Source organism: Elaeis guineensis, chromosome 14 (genome assembly GCF_000442705.2).
Source record: "Elaeis guineensis isolate ETL-2024a chromosome 14, EG11, whole genome shotgun sequence".
Taxonomy (NCBI): domain Eukaryota; kingdom Viridiplantae; phylum Streptophyta; class Magnoliopsida; order Arecales; family Arecaceae; genus Elaeis; species Elaeis guineensis.
The window spans coordinates 45,751,908-45,776,514 of NC_026006.2; the positions used below are offsets into that span (position 1 = coordinate 45,751,908).

The 24,607-nt window shown below is 38.4% G+C and overlaps 1 protein-coding gene and 1 pseudogene across 4 annotated transcripts in view; both read left to right on the forward strand.

Annotated features, from left to right (window-relative positions):
- Positions 1-6,595: 6,595 nt before the first annotated feature.
- LOC105057855 (LEC14B protein) overlaps positions 6,596-24,607 on the forward strand; it is a 47,558-nt gene continuing 29,546 nt past the window's right edge. For 2 of the 4 annotated variants that reach the window (XM_010940560.4, XM_019854956.3), the window contains exons 1-4: positions 6,596-6,683; positions 7,166-7,683; positions 7,792-7,911; positions 17,406-17,483. In XM_010940560.4, coding sequence (XP_010938862.1) covers positions 7,294-7,683; positions 7,792-7,911; positions 17,406-17,483 — 588 coding nt within the window. In that variant the 5' untranslated portion in view covers positions 6,596-6,683; positions 7,166-7,293. Of the gene's footprint in view, positions 6,684-7,165; positions 7,684-7,791; positions 7,912-17,377; positions 17,484-24,607 lie in introns of those variants that run through there. The other 2 variants (XM_010940561.4, XM_073248374.1) reach the window with 2 other exon arrangements.
- On the forward strand, positions 20,930-22,513 carry LOC140853824 (uncharacterized; annotated as a pseudogene).

The window sequence follows — 24,607 nt, forward strand, 5'->3', positions numbered from 1 at the left end:
TTTTATTTTGTAAATAATTTATAATAAATTTTATGCAAAGATTTTCTATTCTAAAACTGGATCGACTCAATCAATATTAAGCTGGCTGCACAAGAAGACTGGATCAACTCAGTTCAAAACTAGATCAACTCATTAATTGTGCTAGCATGTTTCAGATCTGAAAAATCTTGCATAATCTTAAAATAAAATCAATCATAAATATTTTTTAGATTATATCTAAAATTTTTTATGATTCAAAATTTTATTTTCTCATGATTAAAATAATTTTAATCATATAGATTAGATTTTTTATTTTTTATATAATTTTGTATCACATACAACAAACCTAAGATCTAAGATTTTGTAGAAAAATAAGTTCTTCCTTTCGCATTCTTCTTCATAGGATCTAATTATATGGCACCCCTATACACCATAAGAGTACTCCATCGAATGAGAAAAAAAGATATTTAAACCATTCTTACTCCTATGATCGGACGGCCTTGTGATCAACCCAATCCAAGTACTTGCTTATCAGATCATCTAATCTAATCACATATCATATATGTTTGAATTTAAATCTAATCTAAATTATATCAGATTAGATTACAATCTTAGATCACATCTAAATCAGATCATAAACATCACATACAACATAAAAAATCAGATTTTATCAAAAATTAGCACAAACTAAGATAATCTTTTTGCTGTAAGGGGTAAACCTTACAGCAGGACAACCTTGTATCAGTTTGTGCGATCAATCATTAATTAACTTTAGATCAAAATATCATATATCAGATCTAAATAAAATTAAAATTCAGATTTATTATGCACATATAATATGTCATGGCGAACCTAGACTCTGATACCACTGTTGGTGAACATAAGCAATTTTATGCATGTATTTCGAAATTTTTTTGAATAAATTACAGCAGAAGATAATTAGATTAATCAAATTAATTTAATATATATATGATCTAATCATCAAATTAACGTACTCTAAGATCTATGACATGATATATTTCATATAAAATCTGAAATAATCATATGATAAAATCTGCATGCATGGATGTAAGTAGTAGATCATATCTATTTCTAATTTGAGTTCAGAACTCGATACCTGAGCATGGATCAATGATCGTCTCTACTGAGAGACATGGTAAGGATGATCTTTGCTGGTTGCTCGCAGCTGCACATGCATCCAGCCTCTACGAAAGGTTCACTCGATGTCCCAATCTGATCAGTATTCTCAGGAGTGCTAGCTTGTATGAAGATCTTCTTCTTGGATGATCTGGATCCGTTCTTCAAATCTCTAAAAATTTTTTAGAGGTTGAAGATGGACTTCTGGAGAAAAAGAAGAGGTGAAAGAAAGATGGAGAAGAAACTATTTTCTCTCTTATTTTTCTCTCTTCTCAAACCTGAGGTAGAAATCCTAGAAGACTAGGTTTTACGCATACCCCAAGAGAGAGGACTCTCTTCCTCTTTTTCATGCAAGAACCATTCCCCAAAGCCCCTCAATGTGGAGAACTTTTTCTCTGATCTCTTACATGCACAAAAGTGAGAAATAGATCCCTTTTTATTGGTGTGTAATAGGGTTGGATGAAGAGTCCTAAGAATCTTGGACTCTTCAAGATATGTTGCTCTTCTACAAATTTCACTCCCCAAAAGAAACAAGGGATGCCTCTTCTTTTATTTTTCATGTGAAATTAGATCCTAATTTGATTTTTCATAGTAAAAATTTTCCTCAAAGTGTCACACACATAAGGAGAAAAAATAAGTTGGCATGTGGAGTGATTTGGATAAGAATAGATTCTCTTGATAAAAAATATTTTGAAATCCAATTTCAAAACCTTTCTTTTATCAAAACAAAATCAGATTTGGCATGGAGAAAGGGAGGGCAAAGGGCTTCTTTGGCATGGAGAAATCTCATGCAAAATAATTTTGTGCGTGAGGAATGTGGCATCCAAAACTTGATGGCACATGGGAGGAAGAGTCCAATCCTAGATGGACTCTAGGTTTCCTTATTTGAATCTAAACCAAATCACATCTAGTTTAGCTCAAATAAAATATATAAAATTTAATCTAATTAGATTTATAAATTGTTAATCTAATTTCAATCAAATTAAAAATTGATTGAATCAATATCCTTATCAAATTAGGGATAATTCTCTCTTAGTGATTAGGTCATCTCATAATCTTATCGGGTCAAATCTAATTGAATCTAATTCAATTAGATTTTATTTAATCATCTTTGCTCAATCAAATTGAGTTAATCAGTAATTTAATTACTAATTAATCTTCCATTAATTCACTAACACTTGATAAATAAATTAATTATAACTTTTACACAAGGTTAATCATTAATTGAATTGATGATTAAGCCCTTGAACGATTCTCAATCGTTGATCACCCACATGATCAGTCAAAATTTTTTTTAAGTGTGGCTCCATAGGTTCGAACTTAAACCGGTAGCATAAAAATAAATTTTTGAACCAATCGATGTAACCATCTAACAATGATGATCTAACGTCCGGATAGGTCGAATGATGACGAAGCAACATTCAAGAACCTATTGACATATGGTTATCGTATAATTCATCTCTTTGATCCTAATACTTGAGGATGATCTAAGATTTAACTGTCAATCCTAGATAAATCATCCATATTATATTTTAATCTTTCAAATCTATCACATGGATTATCTGGACTCAAATTTTGCTAAATTGAAATATATTGATACATTAACTCCTACTAATTCGAAAGGATCAATCTCATCTTGACTCACGTACCGACTTGATAAGTACTTGACTGCATTCAGAAATCTTCCATCATTAATTATAAACTCAGATAGTCCGATATCAAAGTACAGTGAGATGCTTGCAAGTTATCGTGGTGATCTCAGGTCGGAAGGATACTTATACACATACCCTTCGTGAGCTATCCTTGATAGCAAAGTACTCTGCAGTTGGTCACGTTCAGTGATGATATACTCCTATATCTCACATGCATACCATACCAGTGTCTCCATACCATTTGATTACGAGAACAACCAACACATATGGCATATAATGACCTACACTTGATATCGTATTGTCCTAGTAATAGCGTATCGTTTGATCACGAACCAATTTAAGGACTACATGATAAATTCTCTTTTATTGATCAAAGTAGTCCTAAGGACTTCATCACAACATAGGAGTTCGTTAGAAGATGTAATCTTGTGATAAAAAAGATCAAATAACTTTTATTATTGATGAATTCATATACATTTATAATTAGCATAATCATCAAATGATTGACTTTAGGACATATTTTTCAATAATCTCTTCTATATCAAGAAATAGAGAGAAAGACTGCAGTTTAAGTATTAAGATCACAAACAAAGATCAATAATTGATCAAAGATCCAAAAGGCTGAGATTCATCTTGGAGAAGACGGATCTAAAATGAGAAAAAAGATTCAAGATTGATCCCGATGGATATTTGTAGAGGTCGGACGTGTGTGCAGCTCAAGAACCTTTAGATCTATGATTATCAGCAGTGATGTATTTTAACCTGCGTAAGGTATTGAGATATGATCTCAATTTTTTTATTTTATTTTTAGATTATATGCATGACTTAAATCCAGGACTTGGGTAGATATAGATTAGATCTATTGTATGTGCGGTTAAAGGATTTAACCTAGATCCATTTTCTGCTGCTATTTCAAAATTATTTTAAAATCTATGCATGCTAGTTTATCCATTTTCTAATACTAGTCATACTACTGCAGCATCAAGTTAGTTACTGACGAGAAGATAGATATCCTAGTGACTTCTCGTATTTGATCATGCTCAGTATCCTTATTCCAAACAAGTACTTGCACTCTCACTCTGGTGTCTTCACACTATACATTCAAGACTCATCTATCTTAAAAAAATGATTATGCACCAATCTCTTCGAATCAGATACCGTCCCATTGATGATTATATGATCGAGAGTAATTTATGGATTAATTATAATGGCACATGTCTCAAATTTTCAACTCTTGAAAATATGTGTCATTATACCCATTAACTCAATGGATGATTTAGAGACACTTAATAACACAGATTTGAATGAAAATAAACTTAAATTTATTAATTTATAAGTCAACATTATAAAATATGCCCTAAGAAAGTTTTACAAATATCGATCAATCTGACTTTTAGGGTATACATCTAACAATATTAATCCGAATTAATGATTCCTTGGCACACCCTATGGCACGCATCCTCTATTATCAATCTGACTACTTTTTAGGCCCTGTTATGCTTTGGATTGCTTGCTACTATTACAAAACAGTTGGTTGCTTATGCTTTCTACTGAAACTTTTCGATTACGTATGGCAATCTATTTTTTATTGGAATATGTTACATATATGATATACACACTTGTGCATTTATGGTTGAAGTGTAATTATTTTTCTATTTATTTGTGGTTGATGATAAATTATTATTCTAAAGCTGACACATAAGGCCCAAGATATGTTATTTTTGAGACAATTCATAGATATTTCTATATGTAGTTACTTGATGAATCTTGCTACAAGCGGTCTTCACAACATGTGATTTTGCTATGGATCAAATTTTGCCATAGATTCAAATTCTTATTACCTCATATGGTTGGGCTTACTATGTTATCTTGTCATATTAAACATTTATCCCAACAATAGATTCAACTGTCATAGTTTGTTTGGCTCAATTCTGCTATGAAACTTTTTGTTATACTCATGGAACTCTTTTATTTTTTGCCACTATACATAAAATTATATTTTCTTACAATTTTGATCCTTATATTCCCTAATTGAGCTGCTGTGAATATTTTGATTTACTTTTTATATGATGTGTACTTGATTCAGTGAATGAAATTATAGCTTCCTACTAAAAAAAAAATTTATTTATTTTTTATGTCTGATTTTGATGTTTATATTTAAGTTTGTTGTCAAGATTAAACTAGGTCAAAATTTAAATAGTATTGGATAAAAAACAATCAATTTTTTTTAGCAATCATGTTAAACAGGTCGGATCGGGTTGGATTTAATAAACAGACTAAATGGATTGGGTCGGATCGATTAAATAGCTTATCTGTTTAATAAACAGATTAAATGGATCAGATCGAATGACTAGTTTATTAAACAGGTCAGGTTCGGTTTGAAAATCTGACCTATTTAATAAATAAGTCGAGTTCAAATTTGATGTTTTCTAATTCGATCCGCATCTAATCCGATCTGTTTATTTATAATCTGATCCAATCCGATTGCCATCTCTAACTATACTCAAAGCTTCGACTGACTTAAGTATTGGAAGGTTCTCCGTCGGAGCACGCCCCTCCAATACAAGTGGACTTCTTTTGCCAGTCTCTCGTAGTGACTCTATAACCAGATCAATGCGCCTTCTTCACCACACCAGCTCACCCCGAAGTCTTGACGTAACAGTGGGATATGCCATGGACCCAAGCTATTATGGCATAAATTTTTTAATTTATATATTTTATTATATATTTTATCATATGAGTATAGTAGATGCTTTTTTTGTCTATTAATTTGATTTGATGCATATGTCACAAACTATCAAAACGTAAAATTTTAGTTTTTAGCAATAATTTGAATCATCAATTTGAAGATCTGTTATTATTTTCAAAATTATTAATTTTTTTTATACGAGTAGTTAAGATAAACTCACAAATTAGCACCAATGGGACCAGCCATGATAGATGCTAATATGCTGGCACAAGTACAATAACATTATATTTTATATAAATTTATTTTGATTATATATATTGATTAATTTCAAGATAATGTTAAAGGTCCTTTGCCGTGAAAGGCAATGATTGGCTAAGCAGAATGTTTCTCACAGAGGATGATTTTTTTTTTTTTCTGATATCCATTATTAGATTGCATAATAACATTTTCAAAGTCTATGCATAGAAAGTGCTTCCAAAATTATGCTTATGCAAGATCCGTTGACGTCGTGAAAGAGGCGAAGAAAGATAAATCAACCTTTAGCACGAAAGATACAATCCGAACCTAATGGTTGTTCGGTAACGGAGCAAGCGATCTTTAATTGAGTTCCCATGTCAGCATCCGGCACAACTTTCTGCATTAATTTTGGGGATCGATAATTTACGGGATGCAAGTTTATTTTTGTGTTTTTATTTATTACTATTAAGTTTTTCCTTTTTAGGCTTCACCAGCATGCAGCGAGCCGGGGTTGTATATTTACTGCTAAGGAAGGATTCAGCTTCCTTCGCGCGAATCCACCATAGGATGACAAACTGCACAAATCTGAAAGCTCATCCGTCCGTCTGCATAGATCTGAAAGTGCCCAATGGATGATCCAGCGGTTATCCACGCGAAGCATAATGAATCCTTCTTCCAGGATGCATGACGCGACGTTAGAGATTTGCTGTGTTCTGTAATAGAGCAGACAGCCAAGACCTCAACTAAGTCACCACAGCACATGATCATCACCCTGAGTTTCACACGTGTCAAGAAAATAGTGACGGGATTACGCCTGTTGTACAATTGGAACTGCACCGGATCCTCAAGCTCCAACCGTGCCGCTGAAAGCTCCATCCCATACCATATCCGATAAAGATCCCGTATCCTCCATTCCGCCATTCCCAAAATCCCCCAAAACCTCTCCTTCATTGTGATCCTGTAGTCGGTTAGCAGTACTCAATCCGGAGGTACGCGATATCCAAATATCTGATCGTTTGGTCTGATGTGATTGAAGCGCGATTCATAATTTTTTTGTGGAGTTTATCATGATTTATTTGATGACACTTGGTTTTGTGCTATGATTCAGCTGAGAGAGATTTTTGTGCTCATCTTCTTTTACTTCTTCTTCTTCTTTTGATTATTCCTAATTTCTCCTCGATCTTTGATAAAGTCAGAAAAAACTGATGGCTCGAGAGTTTGTAAGGCATAATCTTTAGAATTTGGATTCATTTGCCATTTTTGTGCAAATTTTGAACTTAAATTTGCTTCTCTTATTTCCTCTGTGGTATTGGTGAGTTCGCTTTTAGTGTATCATAAATTTAATTGCTCATCTCATATTTTATTAAGTATAGAAAAAGTGAGGTGCTTTTGGCTTTCTTTCTTTGCAATTCGTTATATGATGTCAATTACTAATCGTCTTCCTGATTGATTTGTTGGCATTATGTGTCAGATTGCTTTTAAGTATTGGAGTTGGCAATGTGTGGTTCTGGTCATGAATTGTGCAGCCAAGTTTCGATTTTGATGCTGGTTTAGACTGATGCATGTTTAGTTATCTCTGCTGCCCAGAAATTATATTGTATGGGTTATGCTATGAGTAAGCTCGAATTGGATCCCAATTTGCGTGACAATCGACAGACCAGCGATGGAGCTCATGTAAGACAAAGGCATGATGAAGATTTTGACATCGATAATGAGATTTTTTATCTCATTCGTCTCAGATCAGAACCCAGTGAAAGCACTCGTAAGTCCACACAAGCCCGGCGGAAGATACCAATTTCGACAGTTAGAATGTTGTCGGGAAGGGAGGCCAATTGCTCTGGAAGGGGGAGGTTCTCTTTATCCGATCGCTCTTATGTTCTTGGTAGGTATTTGCCTGTCAATGGTCCATGGTCTGTGGACAGGATGGATACTCGAGCATATGTTTCTCAGTTTTCTGCTGATGGCACACTTTTCATTGCTGGATTTCAGGTAGGTTTTTTTCTTGGGCAGGCTAATATCGCAGGACTATTTTTGTTTGGTGGATTAGCTACCAGTTACTTCTCTGTCTTTATGTTTTTTCTTTTGAATATTTGTTAGGGGAGCCACATCAGAATATATGATGTTGATAATGGATGGAAAGTACGAAAGGACATTCTTGCGAAAAACCTACGCTGGACAATTACGGACACATCTCTTGCTCCCAATCAGCGCCATCTTGTAGGTCATCAAAAACTTAATAATTATCTTTTCTGTGCATTGGTTTGTTGTAAGGTTCGCCATCTCGATACTGGGTCTTGTACTGGTGCCAACCTACTAGCATGCAATGTACCACATGTCAGGATGGCTCCGGTACAGGTTCCGTATTGCCACATACCAGTGCTGAACCGGTATGGTATGGTACACTCTGTACCATCTGATTTGGTGCAATACGACAACCCTTGCTTTGTTATTTGTTTTCAAGCATGCTCGTTCAGAGCCTTCTACTATGGTTAAAATAAATTATGATCCCTTTTTCTTGACCAAATAAGCTCTTCTGTGCATTATATTTAAGAACAAAAGCCATTTGTTTCACTCAATGCTTTTTCATGTACTTGGTATATGCTGAAAGATGGAAATGTGGTCCTTATATAGGATTTCATCCCCTCCATGGGGTCTAATTGGGTAAATTTGGGCCCTAGCATGTGCTAGAGTCTACACATTCAAGATGTGCAATGAGTAGGCATGCCAAACAACATCCCTTGGATTTCAACCTTGATACTTATTTAACTATTAGACCTAATCACAAGGGAAAAATAAAAACAAAGGAGAAGAAAAGAACTATGATTAAAATAATGTAGAAATTACATAGTGTTGCTGTCAATCCCCTCGTCGCCTGTTCGTCGGAAACGAGCACCTACAAAATGAAGTACGCACTGATCGGAGATGTCTTCGGCGGTGACCCTTTGATGATTAAGTCAGAGAAGGAGACTGGGCAATAGTAGAATGAGAACGGAGACAGAGCTCAGCGTATCAAAATTAGCTTATCGAAACTTGTTGTCTTACCCCCTTTTTAAAGAGTAGATCGTCGTAACTGTCAGATATGGTCCCGCGTTTAGCGACGTAGAATCACAGGACGGTAATCTCGTAGTGGATTATTAATTCCCATAGACTACGCCATGATATCAGTAGAGTAACCGTCTGCGACGGTTATGATATATTTGAATGAGTCAGCCGACTGTGCGTCGGAAGTCGGTTGTCGGTTAGTAACTCTGAAATACCGACGGTCGAAGTAGTTTATTGTCTGTAGATTCCGAACATCGGTCGTCTACCGATCTTGATTCGATGAGGGGTATTCGGTTGGTCGGTCAGGAGTAGCGTCAGCCTGCTCAGCCGACATATAGTCGGTAATTGCTTTCAGGATTGTCTGTTCGTTTGGTGGGTCATAGTCGGGCGTCGGTTGGTGTGTGCCGGAGATCGATCGATTTATGGAGGTCGGTCGGTTTACTCCAACAGTTGCCCCCCCCACTCCCAAGTCCAATAGTGAATCATCGCATGCGTCGTAATGTGGTTAATCACCTTGGACGAAAGGAGTTGTTATCTATCCTGTCGAATCCCGGCTCTGACACTACTTTCGTTGAAGTACGGTCAAACAGTCATTTTGTCGCTTTCGAGCCGTCGTATCGGCAGAAGGATATGGTGTCAGGCGTCGTATCGGGAATGTGAACCGACGTCGCAGGATTTAATTCTGGCATGTAAATTTTTGCCACATGTCGGGGTGCCATTGGGTCGGAGACGTTCATGCAGATAGGGATGACATGGTTCAATCTGGGGTAAGTGTGTCGAACCGTCAACCGATGATGGGTCCAGATGCTACCATGTGTCGTCATCCAGTGTGTTCTCGATCTGACCGCTTTCATCTGGGCCGTCGGGCATTCCTATATAAAGGGGCCGCTGTCAGTCAGGTACTCATCCCTCATTTCATCCTTTTTGATGGGAGAGCTTTGTCAGAGAGCGGCTCTCGAGTAAAAACTGTTCCTTGTCATTTTTCAGAGCCTCCCAAATGGTTTTGATGGGTGAGGTTCTTGCAGGGGGTGGTTGGTTGGAGATTCCGACCGATATCTCCTTTTCGGATCTGGAGGTTTTTCTGTTGTGTGGTTCGATTATGAGTCAGTTTTGGAAGCAGAATTGTGCTTCGAGCCGACGTCAGCTTTTCATCCCTGGTGCCGATGGTGGGGTCGACGACCCGTTATCGTGTATTCCGCGTCTTTGTCTCAGCTGCATGATCAAAGTCATTTTCGTCGGCGGACAAAAATCTGAAGCCCGCCCCTAACTCCTCTTCTAAGGAGGGTGCGGCCGCTGCCCGGGTTTCATCGAGGATGGTTCGGTCGTTGGTCGTACTCTGAAATTCCTTTCTAACTCTAGTTTCCGGTCGGGCTCCAACCAGGAAGGTGCGGTCGTTAACCGCATTCTCCATGTAAAAGTGGATCAGGCTGCTGATGTGGTTGGTCAGGCTGCATGATCAGCCAACCATCTTCGCGGTCTGACCCGACGCATAGCTCCCAAGCTGGAAGGCAAAATTTATCAGAAATGCCGACCTGCCAGTTCTTCAGTGGAATGAAGATTAGTCGGCGCCTTTGGTTTTTCTTTTTGTATAATCGGACTCTGGTCCAATTTTGTAACTCCTCTTTTTGATAATGAAAGTTCTTTTCTGAAATACTTTCCTGTATCGTCGAATTTGTAGCGTGTTGATCCATCTCTGAAAATAGATTATAGATCCGACTATTTCACAGACTTTATGGAATTTGCTAGTCGAGCGGTGTCTGACGTATTTGGTTAGGATAACGATAACAAGTCGAATATCCATCGCCCGAACCTTAGTCGGGCTTATACGTCGCGTTGTCTGATAAACAGTGGCAAGCCGAATATCTCTCGTCTAGCTGTGGTCATGTCGGTATAATTTCAATCCGACCTTGATCGTCTTGGCATTTTATCTTTCTTAGTTGATGCTAAGTCGGCAAATTTACCAGCTGCTTGGATCGCAAGCTGACATGGGAGAGCACAGCTTTTGCAGAGGAGATCTTTGTTGCCAGTGCTGGTCTCTCGTTGATGTTGATAATCCCTCGACCAGTCGTTGCCATGTCGGTGTAATCCCAATCCGACCTTGGTCGTCTTGGCATTTTGTCTTTCTTAGTTGATGCTAAGTCGGCAAATTAGCCAGCTGCTTCAATGAAGAGCTGACTATGGGGGCAGCGCGGCTTTTGTAGAGAGGATCTACATTGCCGGTGCTGGCCTTCAGTTGAAGTTGATAGATCGGTTCTTTGGGAGAATCGGTTATGTCGTCAGTGTCAAAATAGTTGATCCTCTGACTTTTACAGTGAAAGCTGAAGTATATTCAGTGTCGAGATCGTCGATCTTCTGACTTTTACAGTGAAAGTCGAAGTATATTCAGTGTCGAGATCATCGATCTTCTGACTTTTACGGTGAAAGTCGAAGTATATTCGGTGTCGCTTTAAAATCACAGTCGGAATGTCGATTTTTGCAAGAAGACCGAAATATAATCGACACCGAAGTAGTTGATTCTCCGAGTGGTTGCATTCGGAAAGAAGTCTTATTAGCTAATTGTCGAAACAACAACAGTGTCGTAGTGAGGAATTTGAATTCCTCGAACATCATCTTCCAAAGGAGTTATTACATTATGGGGCTGCAGTCATTTCGTCGACTTCTCGTCGAAAGTTGCCCCCCGATCCAGCCGTCTGGAGATCATGTTGATGACTCCCGCAGTCGGCTGGTTATTTACAGCTTCCTCAGTCGGCTGAAGTCGTCGATCGGCAGGAGGTTGAGTTGGTGGATCCCTCCGATATTTTTTGAGGTAGCCTCGTCGAATCAGGATCTCTATCTCATCCCTGAGCTGGATGCATTATTCGGTATCGTGATCATGATCATGATAGAACCGACAGTACTTCTTCCGATCGCGGCCCCTCGATGGTGCTCTCATCTGTGGAGGGTGTCGTAGGTATTCTACTCCTTTGATCTTCATAAGAATCTGCGCACGAGCAGAGAGAGGAGTGTAGGGGTCATACCTGTCGTAGTTTGGCCTCGGACTCCATCGTCGAGGCGAAGTTCGTTCATCGGTAGGTGGCCGACTTGATTCAGCCGGAGCTTCTTCTTTCTTCTGTTTCTTCTTCTGACCCTTGCCTTCCATCTGGCATCGGTCAGAAGCTCCTTCATCCGCGTGTATGTATTTGTACGCGTGCTTCAAGAATTCAGCATACGTTAGAGGAAGTCTTATCCAGTGAGTACGTGAATCGGGATCCCCTCAGATCTCTTTTCATGGCCGATATGGCCATGTCTTCGTTGAGATCCCTGACCTCAAGTGTAGCCGTGCTGAATCGGGCCACGAAATCTCAGAGTGTTTCGGTCTCTCCTTGTTTGATCGAAAAGAGATTATCCGAGGTTCGTGGCGGCCTTCGGCTGGTGCTGAAGTGGGCTTCGAATGAGTGCTCTAGCTGCTCGAAGGAATGGATACTTTCCGATCAAAGCCTGGAGTACCAGGCCCTGGCAAGTTTCCGAAGTGTAGTCGAGAAGCCGATGCACAGGAAGGCGTCGGTTGCTCCCTGGATTGTCATGAGAGCCTTGTAGCTCTCGAGGTGATCGATTGGATTGGTGGAACCGTCATAGGGCTCCACATGCGGCATCTTGAATCGAGTCGGGATCGATTTATTCAAAATAAGTCGGGAGAGAGGCTGGGCGGTATGGAAATCGAAGTCGTTTGACAATTTCTGACCATCTGTCTGGAGCTGGGCGAGTCGGCGGTCGATTTCTTCGAACTTACATTCGTAGTCTTCAAACCACCGGTGGTGGGAGACTCCGGAGGTTGATCCTCCCGATGAATTAGAGGCAGACGGTGTTCGCGGTCGCTTCCCCTTCCTTGCTCGATCTAATTGGGAAGGAGAGGAGCGTCGTGAATGGTGGGTGGCATCTCGAGAGTGCCACGAGTGCCACTGCTCATCCTGTTTCGCCGCTCTGGTGGAGGAGACGGAGATCATCGCAGATGACGGCGATTATGCTTGGAAGGGCTGAATGCGCCACCGGTTGTGGTGGCTAGGTTTGCTGTTGTTAGAGGCTTTTGACTGCCTTCGCGAGGACGTTCATTTATTGCATGATCGTAGCAATCTGAACGTCTGTGGTAACCACGGGGCGTAGAGAACTGGGTTCTGCTACCGCAGGCAAGGGAGGGGCCTCTTTCCGACAGGAAGAGTATCTCACCGAGCCGGTCACCGTTGATCGTTGAGCTCTGGTTCTCGTCATTACGAGTTTTCTTCTTGTCGCTGTCTTCCCCCTACCTGGTGCGCCAATCTGTTGCTGCCAATCCCCTCGTCGTCTGTTCGTCGGGAACGAGCACCTACAAAATGAAGTCCGCACTGATCGGAGTTGTCTCCGGCGGGAACCCTCCGATACTTAAGTCAGAGAAAGAGACTGGACAATAGTAAAATGAGAACGGAGACAGCTCAGCGTATCAAAATTAGCTTACCGAAACTTGTTGCCTTACTCTTTTTTTATAGAGTAGATTATCGTAACTGTCGGATATAGTCCCGCATTTAGCGGCATAGAATCACAGGACGGTAATCTCGTAGTGGGTTATTAATCCCCATGGACTACGCCGCGATATCAGTGGAATAACTGTCCATGACAGTTATGATATATTCGAATGAGTCGGCCGACTGTGCGTTGGGAGTCGGTTGTCGGTTAGTAACTCTGAAATACTGACGGCCGAAGTAGTTTATTGTCTGTAGAGTCCAAACATCGGCCGCCTATCGATCTTGATTTGGTGAGGGGTGTTCGGTTGGTCGGTCGAGAGTAGCGTCGGCCTGCTTAGCCGACATATAGTCGGTAATTGCTTCCAGGATTGTCTGGTCGTTTGGTGGGTCAGAGTCGGGCATCGGTGGGTGTGTGCCAGAGATCGGTCGGTTTATGGAGGTCGGTCGGTTTATTCCAACACATAGAGTGTAGGATTTTAATGAGATCAACTCATGGAAAGGCATATATACTCCTTCATGATAATGAACTAGAAGCTTCATTGTTTGTAGTCCGAAGAGGGAAAACCCTCTCTTACAAGACTCTTGGGTAGACAAAGCCTGTAGCATTGGTTTGCAACTCCATACCTGCAAACTAGTTGGCAACCTGGTTGGCCTCTGCATGGTATGGGAGGTTATAAAACTGGTCAGTTGAGAAGAGATTTAAAGAATGTCCTCAAGGAGGGGGCCATATAGGTTTCCATTCTAAGATGTTTGTTGTTGATCTGACTAATGACAGTTGTGGATGACTTTCTAAGCAATTGGCATTGTGTTTGAGGATGATGGAGGCATGTAGCATATTGTCCCAATTAGCCATCAGCTAGACAGGTGGAAACGCTGATTTGTTAGATGCTGAGCTCAAATCGTAATGCCCTTGCCCCTGGTTTTTTGTATTGAAGCCAATGCTGGCTAAGTTTGAGGCATGAAAATGTTTATTAAAGCTGATTTTAGGATGTTGAGGGTTGAGAGCAACCATTGAAAAGCAAGGGGACCTTGGCACGGTGGGAAAGTTGCTCTGTATGCCCATATGTCAAAAAGGACAATTGGCTGGAACTTCGTCGAGGATCTGAAGAAATTTGGTTTCAAATAGATCTACCTTGGGGATTATGATGTCTAGGAGGGTTCGCTGCTGTGGCAAGACATTGGGATTCTTGATCTCCCATATCTTCTACCAATATAGCAAAGGAGGGCCTTGCACCTGACAATAAGGTAATCCATGTTGCCCATGCTGTAGGTCAGTGAAGGAAGACATGGTCCATTCGGTGACTCAAGGGCAAAGTTACAAGTTTTTTGTTGACAACAGCCTATGGGTTTTCTGGGGGTCCTATTCCATCATAAGTTTAAAGTTTTACCTGGTGAGGTATCTTTATTGTCCTGATCAAAGTGGTGCTGATAGATAATGAGCGTGTCTTTTTTGCAAGCATTCATGCAATTAGGCACCAGTGAGGCCTTTAATGAGTAGATGGTTGGAAACCCAACAAACTCAAGCAAACCTATTTAGATGGACGAAGATTGGAATGTGAAGGCTTTAGTCAGCAATTTCCTGGGGTAATAGAATGTGGAATTTATTAGCATTCATATCAATCTTCCTATTTATTTGTCCTAATTTAGGTTGCTTTGAGTTAGGAGTTAGGTTTAGGAGGAGCCCAAACAGATTAGGGATTGGCCGCCTCATTTTTCTTGTTTACTTTTCCATTTCCTGTAGGAAAGTATATGTAGTGCTTTGGAGGCCAAAGATACATGTAATCAGATCAAAGACACCAGCTGTAGTCTTGATTCCCGTGAAGATATTGGATATATCTTCTTTTCCACTTTTGTTTTGTTTTTTCTCTTTTTTTTCTGCGCAAAATACTATTGATCAAGTTTTTAGATCTCGTGTAACAAAAAAAAAAAAAAGTTTTTAGATCTTGTGGAATGGTGGCATCCCGATTTCTCCATAGAATGGAATCCCTCACAGTCTTGCCTCATCTTGGTGGTTGTCCCGATCGAGCATCCTCGTAGGTAACTTCCATCTCTCTCCCTTCTCTTTCATTTCTTTCTTTCTTTATTTGTTTGTTCCATTTTTTTTCTTTCTTTCCTGTCTTCCTTCATTTCTTTCTTTTTCTTCTTCTTTCTTTTTCCTTCTCTTTGGTTTCTTCTTCTTCCCTCACATGGATAGATTTTAGAGTCTCGCTCCTGCCCTAGTTCCCATTTTCTCACAGAAATGAATGATACAGCAGGCCAGTCCTGTCCTGCCAATATTTAAAACCTGGTATTGATAATGGTGATCCTATGCACATCTCGAGCCCAACACCATGGCTTTTATAAACTATGCATAATTCAGAATTACAACTTGATGCTAGAAACGACAAGATGATCAAGGCAAAGTTTAGTCAAAAGCACGATCAATTTGAGGTTCTTTTGTTGACCTTTCAAGCCACAACTGTTCAAACCCCTGAGCAACTTTGAAAGGATCAACGTTAACCAGCTTCAGTAGTGATCAGTATTGTTAAATGAACACCTTGTTAAGAAGGAAACCAAAGCTATAGTATCATATAGATCAATAAGACAATTTCACATGTGCAGGCACTGCAGGTGTGTAATCCAATGCAAAGTTGGTGATTGTTTAGGAATGATATCACAGCCAAAAGGTGTGAATCTCATGATGGTTCTCTGACAAAAAAGGGGGTTGATTGAAGGCCCAGTGAGTCTAGCTTTACTCCCGAGTATGAGGAGATGGATGATGAACTTCCTTAGGTTTAAGAAACTTCAAGGACTTTGTTGGTGGGTTTGTAAGTGGGGATCATTGTAAGATTTATCGTGAAGAAAAATGCCCATTATCCTTTTGCTATGACAGCGATAATTGTAGCCACAAAACTGTCAAAGGAGAGTTTTTCGATGATAAAGATGTTTGATGCCTCAAGAACAAGTCCATTTTGAAGGTGGAAGGAATGATAGATCTTCTATTTTCACATGCTACTTAGGTAGCTTTAGGTTGGGAGCTCCAAATTCATGTGGGATTGGCTACCTTATGTTGTTTGTTTCAATCTTTCTAATTCTTATAGGACAAGTAATGATAAAGCATTTAAATGTGTAGTGCCCTAGAGGCCACAGGTACAAGTAATCAGTAAAATGAAGCTGGCCTAAATTCTCTTGGAGGTCCCGATCCCTTGAAGAGATTGAATATCAATTCTTTTCCACTTTTGTTTTTTATTTCCCTGCTTTCCTGCTTAAAATACTTGTGATACAGAACTAGGGTCGTGTCAGTTAGCGACCCACAGATCAGGATGGAGGCCAAAAGTGTTGTATTCAAGGGTGTTCCTCACAAGTGACACGGATGAGATCCAAGGGTTGAGTAACACCAAATTAGATGGTCATTGCCTATGCACCATTGAAAGTTGAAATTAGACTTTTATCAGAATATCTCCATTGCAAATGGCTTTTCAGATCACTGAACATCAGAGAATGATGCTTTTGTGACTTTTGGTTCCCATTAAATTCATATTTATGTGTCAGAATGGAAACCCAGAGTCCAGTAGGGTGAGAACCACCTTAGCCACTGCTTTGGCAATAAAAAGAAAAAGAGAACAAAATCCCATTTCTAATCCTGCAGCATGGTCACCCCAAGCCCCTTGCACTCCTTAGGAAATAAACAACCTTCCAGGAAGAAGGTGAAGTTCTCTGTTCTTGGAGGAGAGAAATCATCTTCTGTGCTGGTCAAGACTGTTGATCACCTTGAGTAGGATGCAACAATTTTCCATTATAAGAAATTGGGGTAGTGGATAATGGTAAGGCGACCCACTATGTAGAGGGTCTATAATCTCTACAATCCACCTTTTTGGCATTATCCTCAAATATAAAGTTCAAGTTGCTAACCTCGAGTCTACAGCCCGCTGCCTGATAAAGGTATCCTGGGCCTGAGGTATGCCAAATACCTTCTTTGATTTGGATGCCTAACTTGAGAGACATGTTAGGATGCAGTAAAATTATTTTCTGAGGAATATACCTGTAAGTAATGGGTGCTTCTGTTGTTTCTTCCTGGATATTCTCTCTTATAGATCTTAATCCTTCCATGTTCATTTTGGATAGCCACTGAATGTACACAACTTTTTATTTTCTTGATGCTGCATTTCATGTTGATGCTGCAATAGTTTTGTTTTTGCATATTCAATCTTGCAGGTTTATGCCAGTCTGTCACCTATTGTCAACATTGTCAATGTGGGAACTTCTACAACAGAATCGTATGCCAATGTTACTGTATGTTCCATACTGCATAAATGCTTATATAATTTTTGAGGGCTATCAGAATGTATTCACAAGATGAAGAATTCTTAATTAATATGTAAACATTTCTCTGACTGCAATGGTTAATTATTTATCTTAAAGATCTTCCTGAAGCACACTGTTACCTCTGATTTTCTTCATTTATTGAACCTGATGCTACTGCTGTTTATTAGATTTTTGTTTGGATTAAACTTGAAATAGATCTGCTTACAAGTCCTTACTGAAAGTATATTGATTTTGTTTATTCTTTGTAATTAGTTAGAGATGTTGTGTTGGTTTGAATCATTAAGAATTCAGAAACTAGATGGCAAAGTTTCTGAACAAACTAAACTGTCATGACATACATTACAGGAAGATTGACAGAGTAGAGCTTTGATGCGATTTTTCAGAAGATACATGATCTTTTTTTTTTTTAAAATGGGAAAGAAGAAGATATTTGATCACTTTTGCCAAATGTCAAATAAAACTGATATCCAAATCCAAGTTCAAAACTCATGCATATTCTCTGATCTATCTTGAGCTTAACTTTACAAAAGCAACAGTTATTAATTTTTTTCTCCTATGAAAGTTTAAACCTTATTTAATGCAAAACACTCTCTGTATACCTTATTTAATACAATCCTAATGCTTAGCCGGCTTTCTATTCTCATAGGGAGGATGTAGCAGAAAGGCAAGTGCACACGGAAATCCACCAGTGAGAATTAGCAGGTGTTGGTGGAAGAATTTGTTTGTGAGAAAATCCTCTTGGTGAGGAGTGGGACCAACAAGAGCATAGAGGGCATGCATTGCTTTACAAAGTAATTGAGATTAGAGGCTGAGATAAGAGAGTAGCTTTAGAAAAAATATATACATAATTACATATACTTTTGCTTAGAACATTGTTTCATTAGGCATTGTGGAACAGGAGAAAGAAGGTTTATAGAAGTTCAAATTCTAGGTATCTTACATGAAAAAGAAAGTGACATCAAAGGGAAGATGCAATGACATCTGCTGACTACCTAATAGAAATCAAATTTGAAAAATCTTTAGACAAAAGAAGACGATTCAATAGACTTAACAGATTAAGGGTTAATGAAAGCTTGCTATGAATAATGACATCTAAAGGAAACTTACCTAAATCAGGAACAGAGCATACAAAAGAAGCAGCCACTAGCATCAAATTGAGAGGTCGGAGCAGGACGCACAGAGTCATTGTAATGACCAATGTCCTGACCCAAAATGGGCTTAACCAGAAGGTTATTAATTGGGTTCTTGGTGCTGCTTATGCATCCAAGACCTCCCAAACCTGAACCAATTTAGGACTAAACACATGCCAAAATGGATCCTCATAGGCATGAATTGGACGGTGATCATGAGTAAAAAACTTAAATGGAAGTCAAAGGTGCATACTTATCATGGAGAAGGGCATTAGAGTAATGTGGATGTGGGAACTGACATCAAAATATCTCAGGTTACTTAGTTGTACTTAGAAGAATAGTAAGGTAACGGTGGTCATGGTTGTTGTAAATTAGCATAGAGAAAATCTGGCTGAGCAAGGGTGTTGGTGGACTCATAGCGATGACCCCAGGTCCTTAGCATCAGTAATTGCAAAAATGAAAGTGATATCAAGTGTAGATACATCAAATGGAATTGTAAAAAGTGTTTTGTTCAGAGAATGCTGTACCAGGCCGAACCGTCCGATACGAGACATACCGAATTGGACCAGTAGCCAATCGATCTGGTTCGGCCATTTTTTTCAGAAAAAATATCTGAATTGTACCAAACCGGGTGGTTCGGTATGGTTCGGAGCCATACCGCCCGAAATCGGGCGGTATGCCCGAAATCGGGCGGTATGGCTCGGTTCAGTTCGATTCAGCATTGAACCGAACCATACCGACAATGCCATGTTGGGGGGGTGTGTGGGGGATGTAGAAGGGTCTGGGCTGTCATTTAGTGGCAGCCTAGATGCTTTCTCTCAGAGAAATCTGAGAGCTCTCTCAGAAAACTCTCGAGCTCTCAGGCGTTTGATGACACACGGAAAAAATTCGAAAAAGGAGAAAATTTGATCAACTTGCAGCACTAATTTGAAGAGATGCTGATTTTGGACCGAAAGTAAGGTAATATATTATTATTTTAGTAAATATTTTATTTTTTATGTTTTTGTAGCTAAAAAAAGGATAAAAACGAAGAAGTAAGAAAATAAGAGGAAATCATTTCAAAATTTTGTGATTTTGGTATGATTTGATCATATGTGATAGATCTTTAGAAAATCTACATGATGATACTAAAATCGTTGATTTTCATTAATTATATATTTTTTAAATATATATATTTATTCAAAAAAAATTATTAAAAAATAAATTTCAAAAATATAAAATTAGAGTTTCAGAATTATGTTTAGAATGATTCAAGCTACTTGAATCTAACCTTGAATTTTTTTAAAATTTTTTTAAATTAAAAAATATTTTTATAATTATTTAAATAATAAAAAATATTATCAAATAAAAAATATGTAAAATTAGTATTATATTTTAGTTAATTCAAAAATATTATTTGAAGCATATAACATTTTTTTGAATTTATGAGTTTTAAAATTATTATTGAAATTTTTTTGAATTTATATATAATATTTTTTAATAAGTATTAAACTGTCATGTTTTATTATACTTGCAGATATGAGTAAGAAGAAAGATTCAGAGCGTGACATTAGTTGGGATCATTAATTATATATTTTTTAAATATATATATTTATTCATAAAAAAATTATTAAAAAAATAAATTTTAAAAATATAAAATCAGAGTTTTAGAATCATGTTTAGAATGATTCAAGCTACTTGAATCTAACCTCAAATTTTTTTTAAAATTTTTGAAATTAAAAAAATATTTTTATAATTATTTAAATAATAAAAAATTATCAAATAAAAAATATATAAAATTAGTATTATATTTTAGTTAATTTAAAAATATTATTTGAAGTATATAACATATTTTTTGAATTTATGAGTTTTAAAATTATTATTAAAATTTTTTTGAATTTATATATAGTATTTTTTTAATAATTATTAAACTATCGTGTTTTGTTATACTTGCAAAAATGAGTAAGAAGAAACATTCAGAGCATGACATTGATTGGGATCATGACGAGATGCTCTCGGCTCAGCATCATTGAAAATACAACTGTTGCAACACAGAGTTCAAGAGAAGAGAGGTGACTAAGTTGAAGCAGCACCTGGCTGGTGGTTATCCTGATATGTCCATGTGTCGGAAATATCCACAGAAGATCTGACAGTTGATGAAGAAATACTTCATTGATTCGAAAGCAGTGAAGAAAAGGACAAAGCAGAAGAGGACGGAAGTGGACTGTTGAGCTGTAGAGCCATCTTTTTATCACTCTAGAGAGTCAGAGGAGGCTTCTGCTCCAGATGATGAGGAGGCACAGATTAAGGATGCCATTCAGACGAGCTTGGATAATCAGTACCGGCAGAAGGAGATGGTCGGTATAGAGAGCGATTTGGATCATCATGCTACAAATCGGGATCTGGATTAGCGACCGTTGGGGGAGAATTTGAGTTCAGGAGGACTACCTCAGTCAGAGAGTCCGGTGGTAGAGGAAGTAGACACAGCATGTCATCTTTGTTGGAAGCTTTTGACAGTAGGAGGAGATCCTCCAGAAATATTCCAATATGAGCCATCGTCAATGATTTGGATCCACATGCTTTTTTCAGTAAAGATTTAAGGCAGCAGAGGATTGACACTATGGTGAGAAAAGGATAAGAAGAAAGATATGTGGCGAGCTATTGGATCATAGTTTTATTTCAGTCATATTCCAGCAAATACAGTAAGTAATCCTTACTATTGATCTATCATTTCAGTCATAGAGGCTGTCGGTCAGGGTGTAGATCCGTCAAGATCTAAGGACATTTATAGTCAGCTTCTTGACAATAACAGGAAGGATCTACAGAGATGGATTACTTCTTATAAGAATAAATGGCCGACATACGGATTGATAGTGATGTGTGATGGTTGGACCGATCCTACTAGACGGAGCATCATTAATTTTTTGACATACTGTGATGGAAAAATATTTTTTCACAAATCAATTGATGCTTCAGATAAGATGTATGATACCGCATATATTCTTGGTCTGATGGAGGAGGTGATTGATTCAGTGGGTGAGAAGTATGTTGTGCAAGTCATTATAGATAATGGACTATAATATAAGGTTGCCGGAGAGTTACTAATGGAGCAACGACCATAGATATACTGGACCTCATGTGCTGCACATTGCATTGATCTTATATTAATGGATATTAGGAAGATTCGTAGGGTGCAGCAGATAGTAGAAATTGCCCAGACTATTACTAGATTCATCTACAATCACATATGGATCCTTTCTTTGATGCAAATGTATACTGGGAGGGAGATCTTAAGATCGGATATCACACGATTTGCTACCAACTACATAGTACTTGATAGTCTTCTTCAGAAGAAAGTAGTCTTACCTCAGATGTTTGTCAGTGCTGAGTGGCAGGAGAGCAGATATGCGAGGGCTAGCACTGATGGAAGTCATGTGGAGAACTTAGTGATGAGTCAGTCATTCTGACAGTGGGCTGAGAAGATAGTGAAGGTTATTAAGCCATTATACGAGGTGCTTCGCACTGTGGATAGTGAAAGATACCCCCAGATTAACTTTTTATATTATATGATGGAGAGGGTAAAGAAACAGATAAGTGAGAAAGATCTGAAGCATGCTCAAAAATACATTAACATCATTGAACGTCGTTGGGAGTATCAGATGGGTAAAAATTTGCATCTAGCTGGTAAGTACGGATTCAAGAATACTTTAAAATATTTTTTTCTTATACTTGTAAAAGTATACTTAATCAATTATAGAATTTATCTACAACTTATTATTTGAATCCGAGATTTCAGTATACCATTCCTAGGATAGATATGGATAATGAGCTTCTTGCTGCTCTTCATAATGTGATATATAAGATGATGTCCGATCCAAAAATCGCATCTTTGTGTCTGCAAGAGGTATACTAGTTTAAAATAGATGTGATTATTCAAATGAATTCGATCTGTACTCAACGATATATTTATAAATTTAATAAATATATTTTTTTTACAGACAAAACAGTTTAAAGATAGATTAGACAGTTTTGGAGTCCCATCAGCTGTCGTAAGTAAAAAGCAGATGAATCCAGATAAATTATATATCAATAATGAGCAGCATAGATTAACATCAAATGCTTAATAATATCATGAAATTTGATATGTAATTTTACTTTTGCAGTTGAACGATGGATTCATTTTGGAATGTCCACAGAATATTTGAGAGATGTGGCTTTCCGCATTCTTTCCTAGACGATCTCTGCTAGTGGCTGTGAGTGTAATTGGTCGACTTTCGTCCTTATCCACAGTAAACAGAGAAATCATCTGACACAAAAATACCTCAATGATCTTGTATATGTTCACTATAATTTGAGATTGAGGCTAAAATACATTCAGAAAGAAGTACAACTGAAGTACACTGATCCGACATTAGATGATTATGTTGACGAGGATGATGATCCGATCCTCGGATAGCTTGTAGGTCAGCAGCAGGAGCCAAAGCTTGATAGCTGGGGTCCCCTTCACGACCAGCCAATGTGGTAGCTAGGGAGATCAGGATGGATCCAAGGCAATGGGCAGAAAAAAATATTCCACATAACGTTCCAGCTGATTAACCACAGTTTGAGAGGACACAGAGGACTCATTCATCACATGACTCGATGTCTAATATATCCTCGCAGAGGTTTGAGCGAAAAATATTTAGACAAGGTCAGCAGTCAGTAACAAGACATCCATCCTCCCAATCACAAAAAACTTAGTCACAGAGGGGCATATGGAGGGAAAAGAAAAGATAGTTGCATGTGCATCACTCTCGAGAGTACAGGAGCTATCTGACTCAGATTCGGAGATCAAGAAGAGTGATAATGATACTAGTAGTAATAGTCATGGATCTGATGATCAGGGAGGAACTGGAGGACAGAAGATCATTGCTTATGAGACACAGTCGCAGGGTGATATTCGATTCACCAGTTTCAATTTACATATGCCACACAAGATAAGGATCATGGTGGACGAGTTGGTAGAGACTATGGGGAGCCAATTTCATATAGACGACGAGCTCCTAGAGGTCATCCAGCACACGATACAGCTGCAGACGATCTTGCACATGGAGTAGGTCCTCCAAAGATATTCCAGCAGGAGCCACCATCCATGATTTTGATCTACATGCTTTTTCCAGCAAAGATTCAAAGCAGCAGAAAATTGACACTATGGTGAAAAAGTATAAGAAGAAGGATATGTGACGAGCTATTGGATTATGATTTTATTTCAGTCATATTCTAGCACATGCAGCAGGTAATTCTTACTATCGATCTATCATTTCAGCTATAGAAGCTGTCGGTCAGGGTGTAGATCTGTCAGGACCTAAGGACATCTATGATCAACTTCTTAACAGTAACAAGGAGGATCTGCAGAGATGGATTGCTTCTTACAAGAATAAATAGCCTACATACAGACTGACAGTGATGATGGTTGGACCGGTCCTACTAGATGGAGCATCATTAATTTTTTGACATACTGTGATGAAAAAATATTTTTTCACAAATCAATTGATGCTTCAAATAAAATGCACGATGCCTCATATATCTTTGGTATGATGAAGTGATTGATTCTGTGAGTCAGCAGTATGTCGTGCAAGTCATCACAGATAATAGGCCACAATATAAGGCTGTCGGAGAGTTGTTGATGGAGCAGCGACCGCAGATATATTGGATCCCATATGCTGCACATTGCATTGATCTTATATTGATGGATATTGAGAAGATTCGTAGGGTGCAGCAGGTAGCGAAGATTGTCCAGGCTATTACTAGATTCATCTACAATCACATATGGATCTTTTCATTGATGTGAACGTATACTGGATGAGAGATCTTAAGACTGGGTATCATACGATTTGCTACTAACTAGATAGCATTTGATAGTCTTCTTCAGAAGAAAGCAGCCTTACGTCAGATGTTTGTCAGTGTCGAGTGACAGGAGAGTAGATATACGAGGGCCGATGT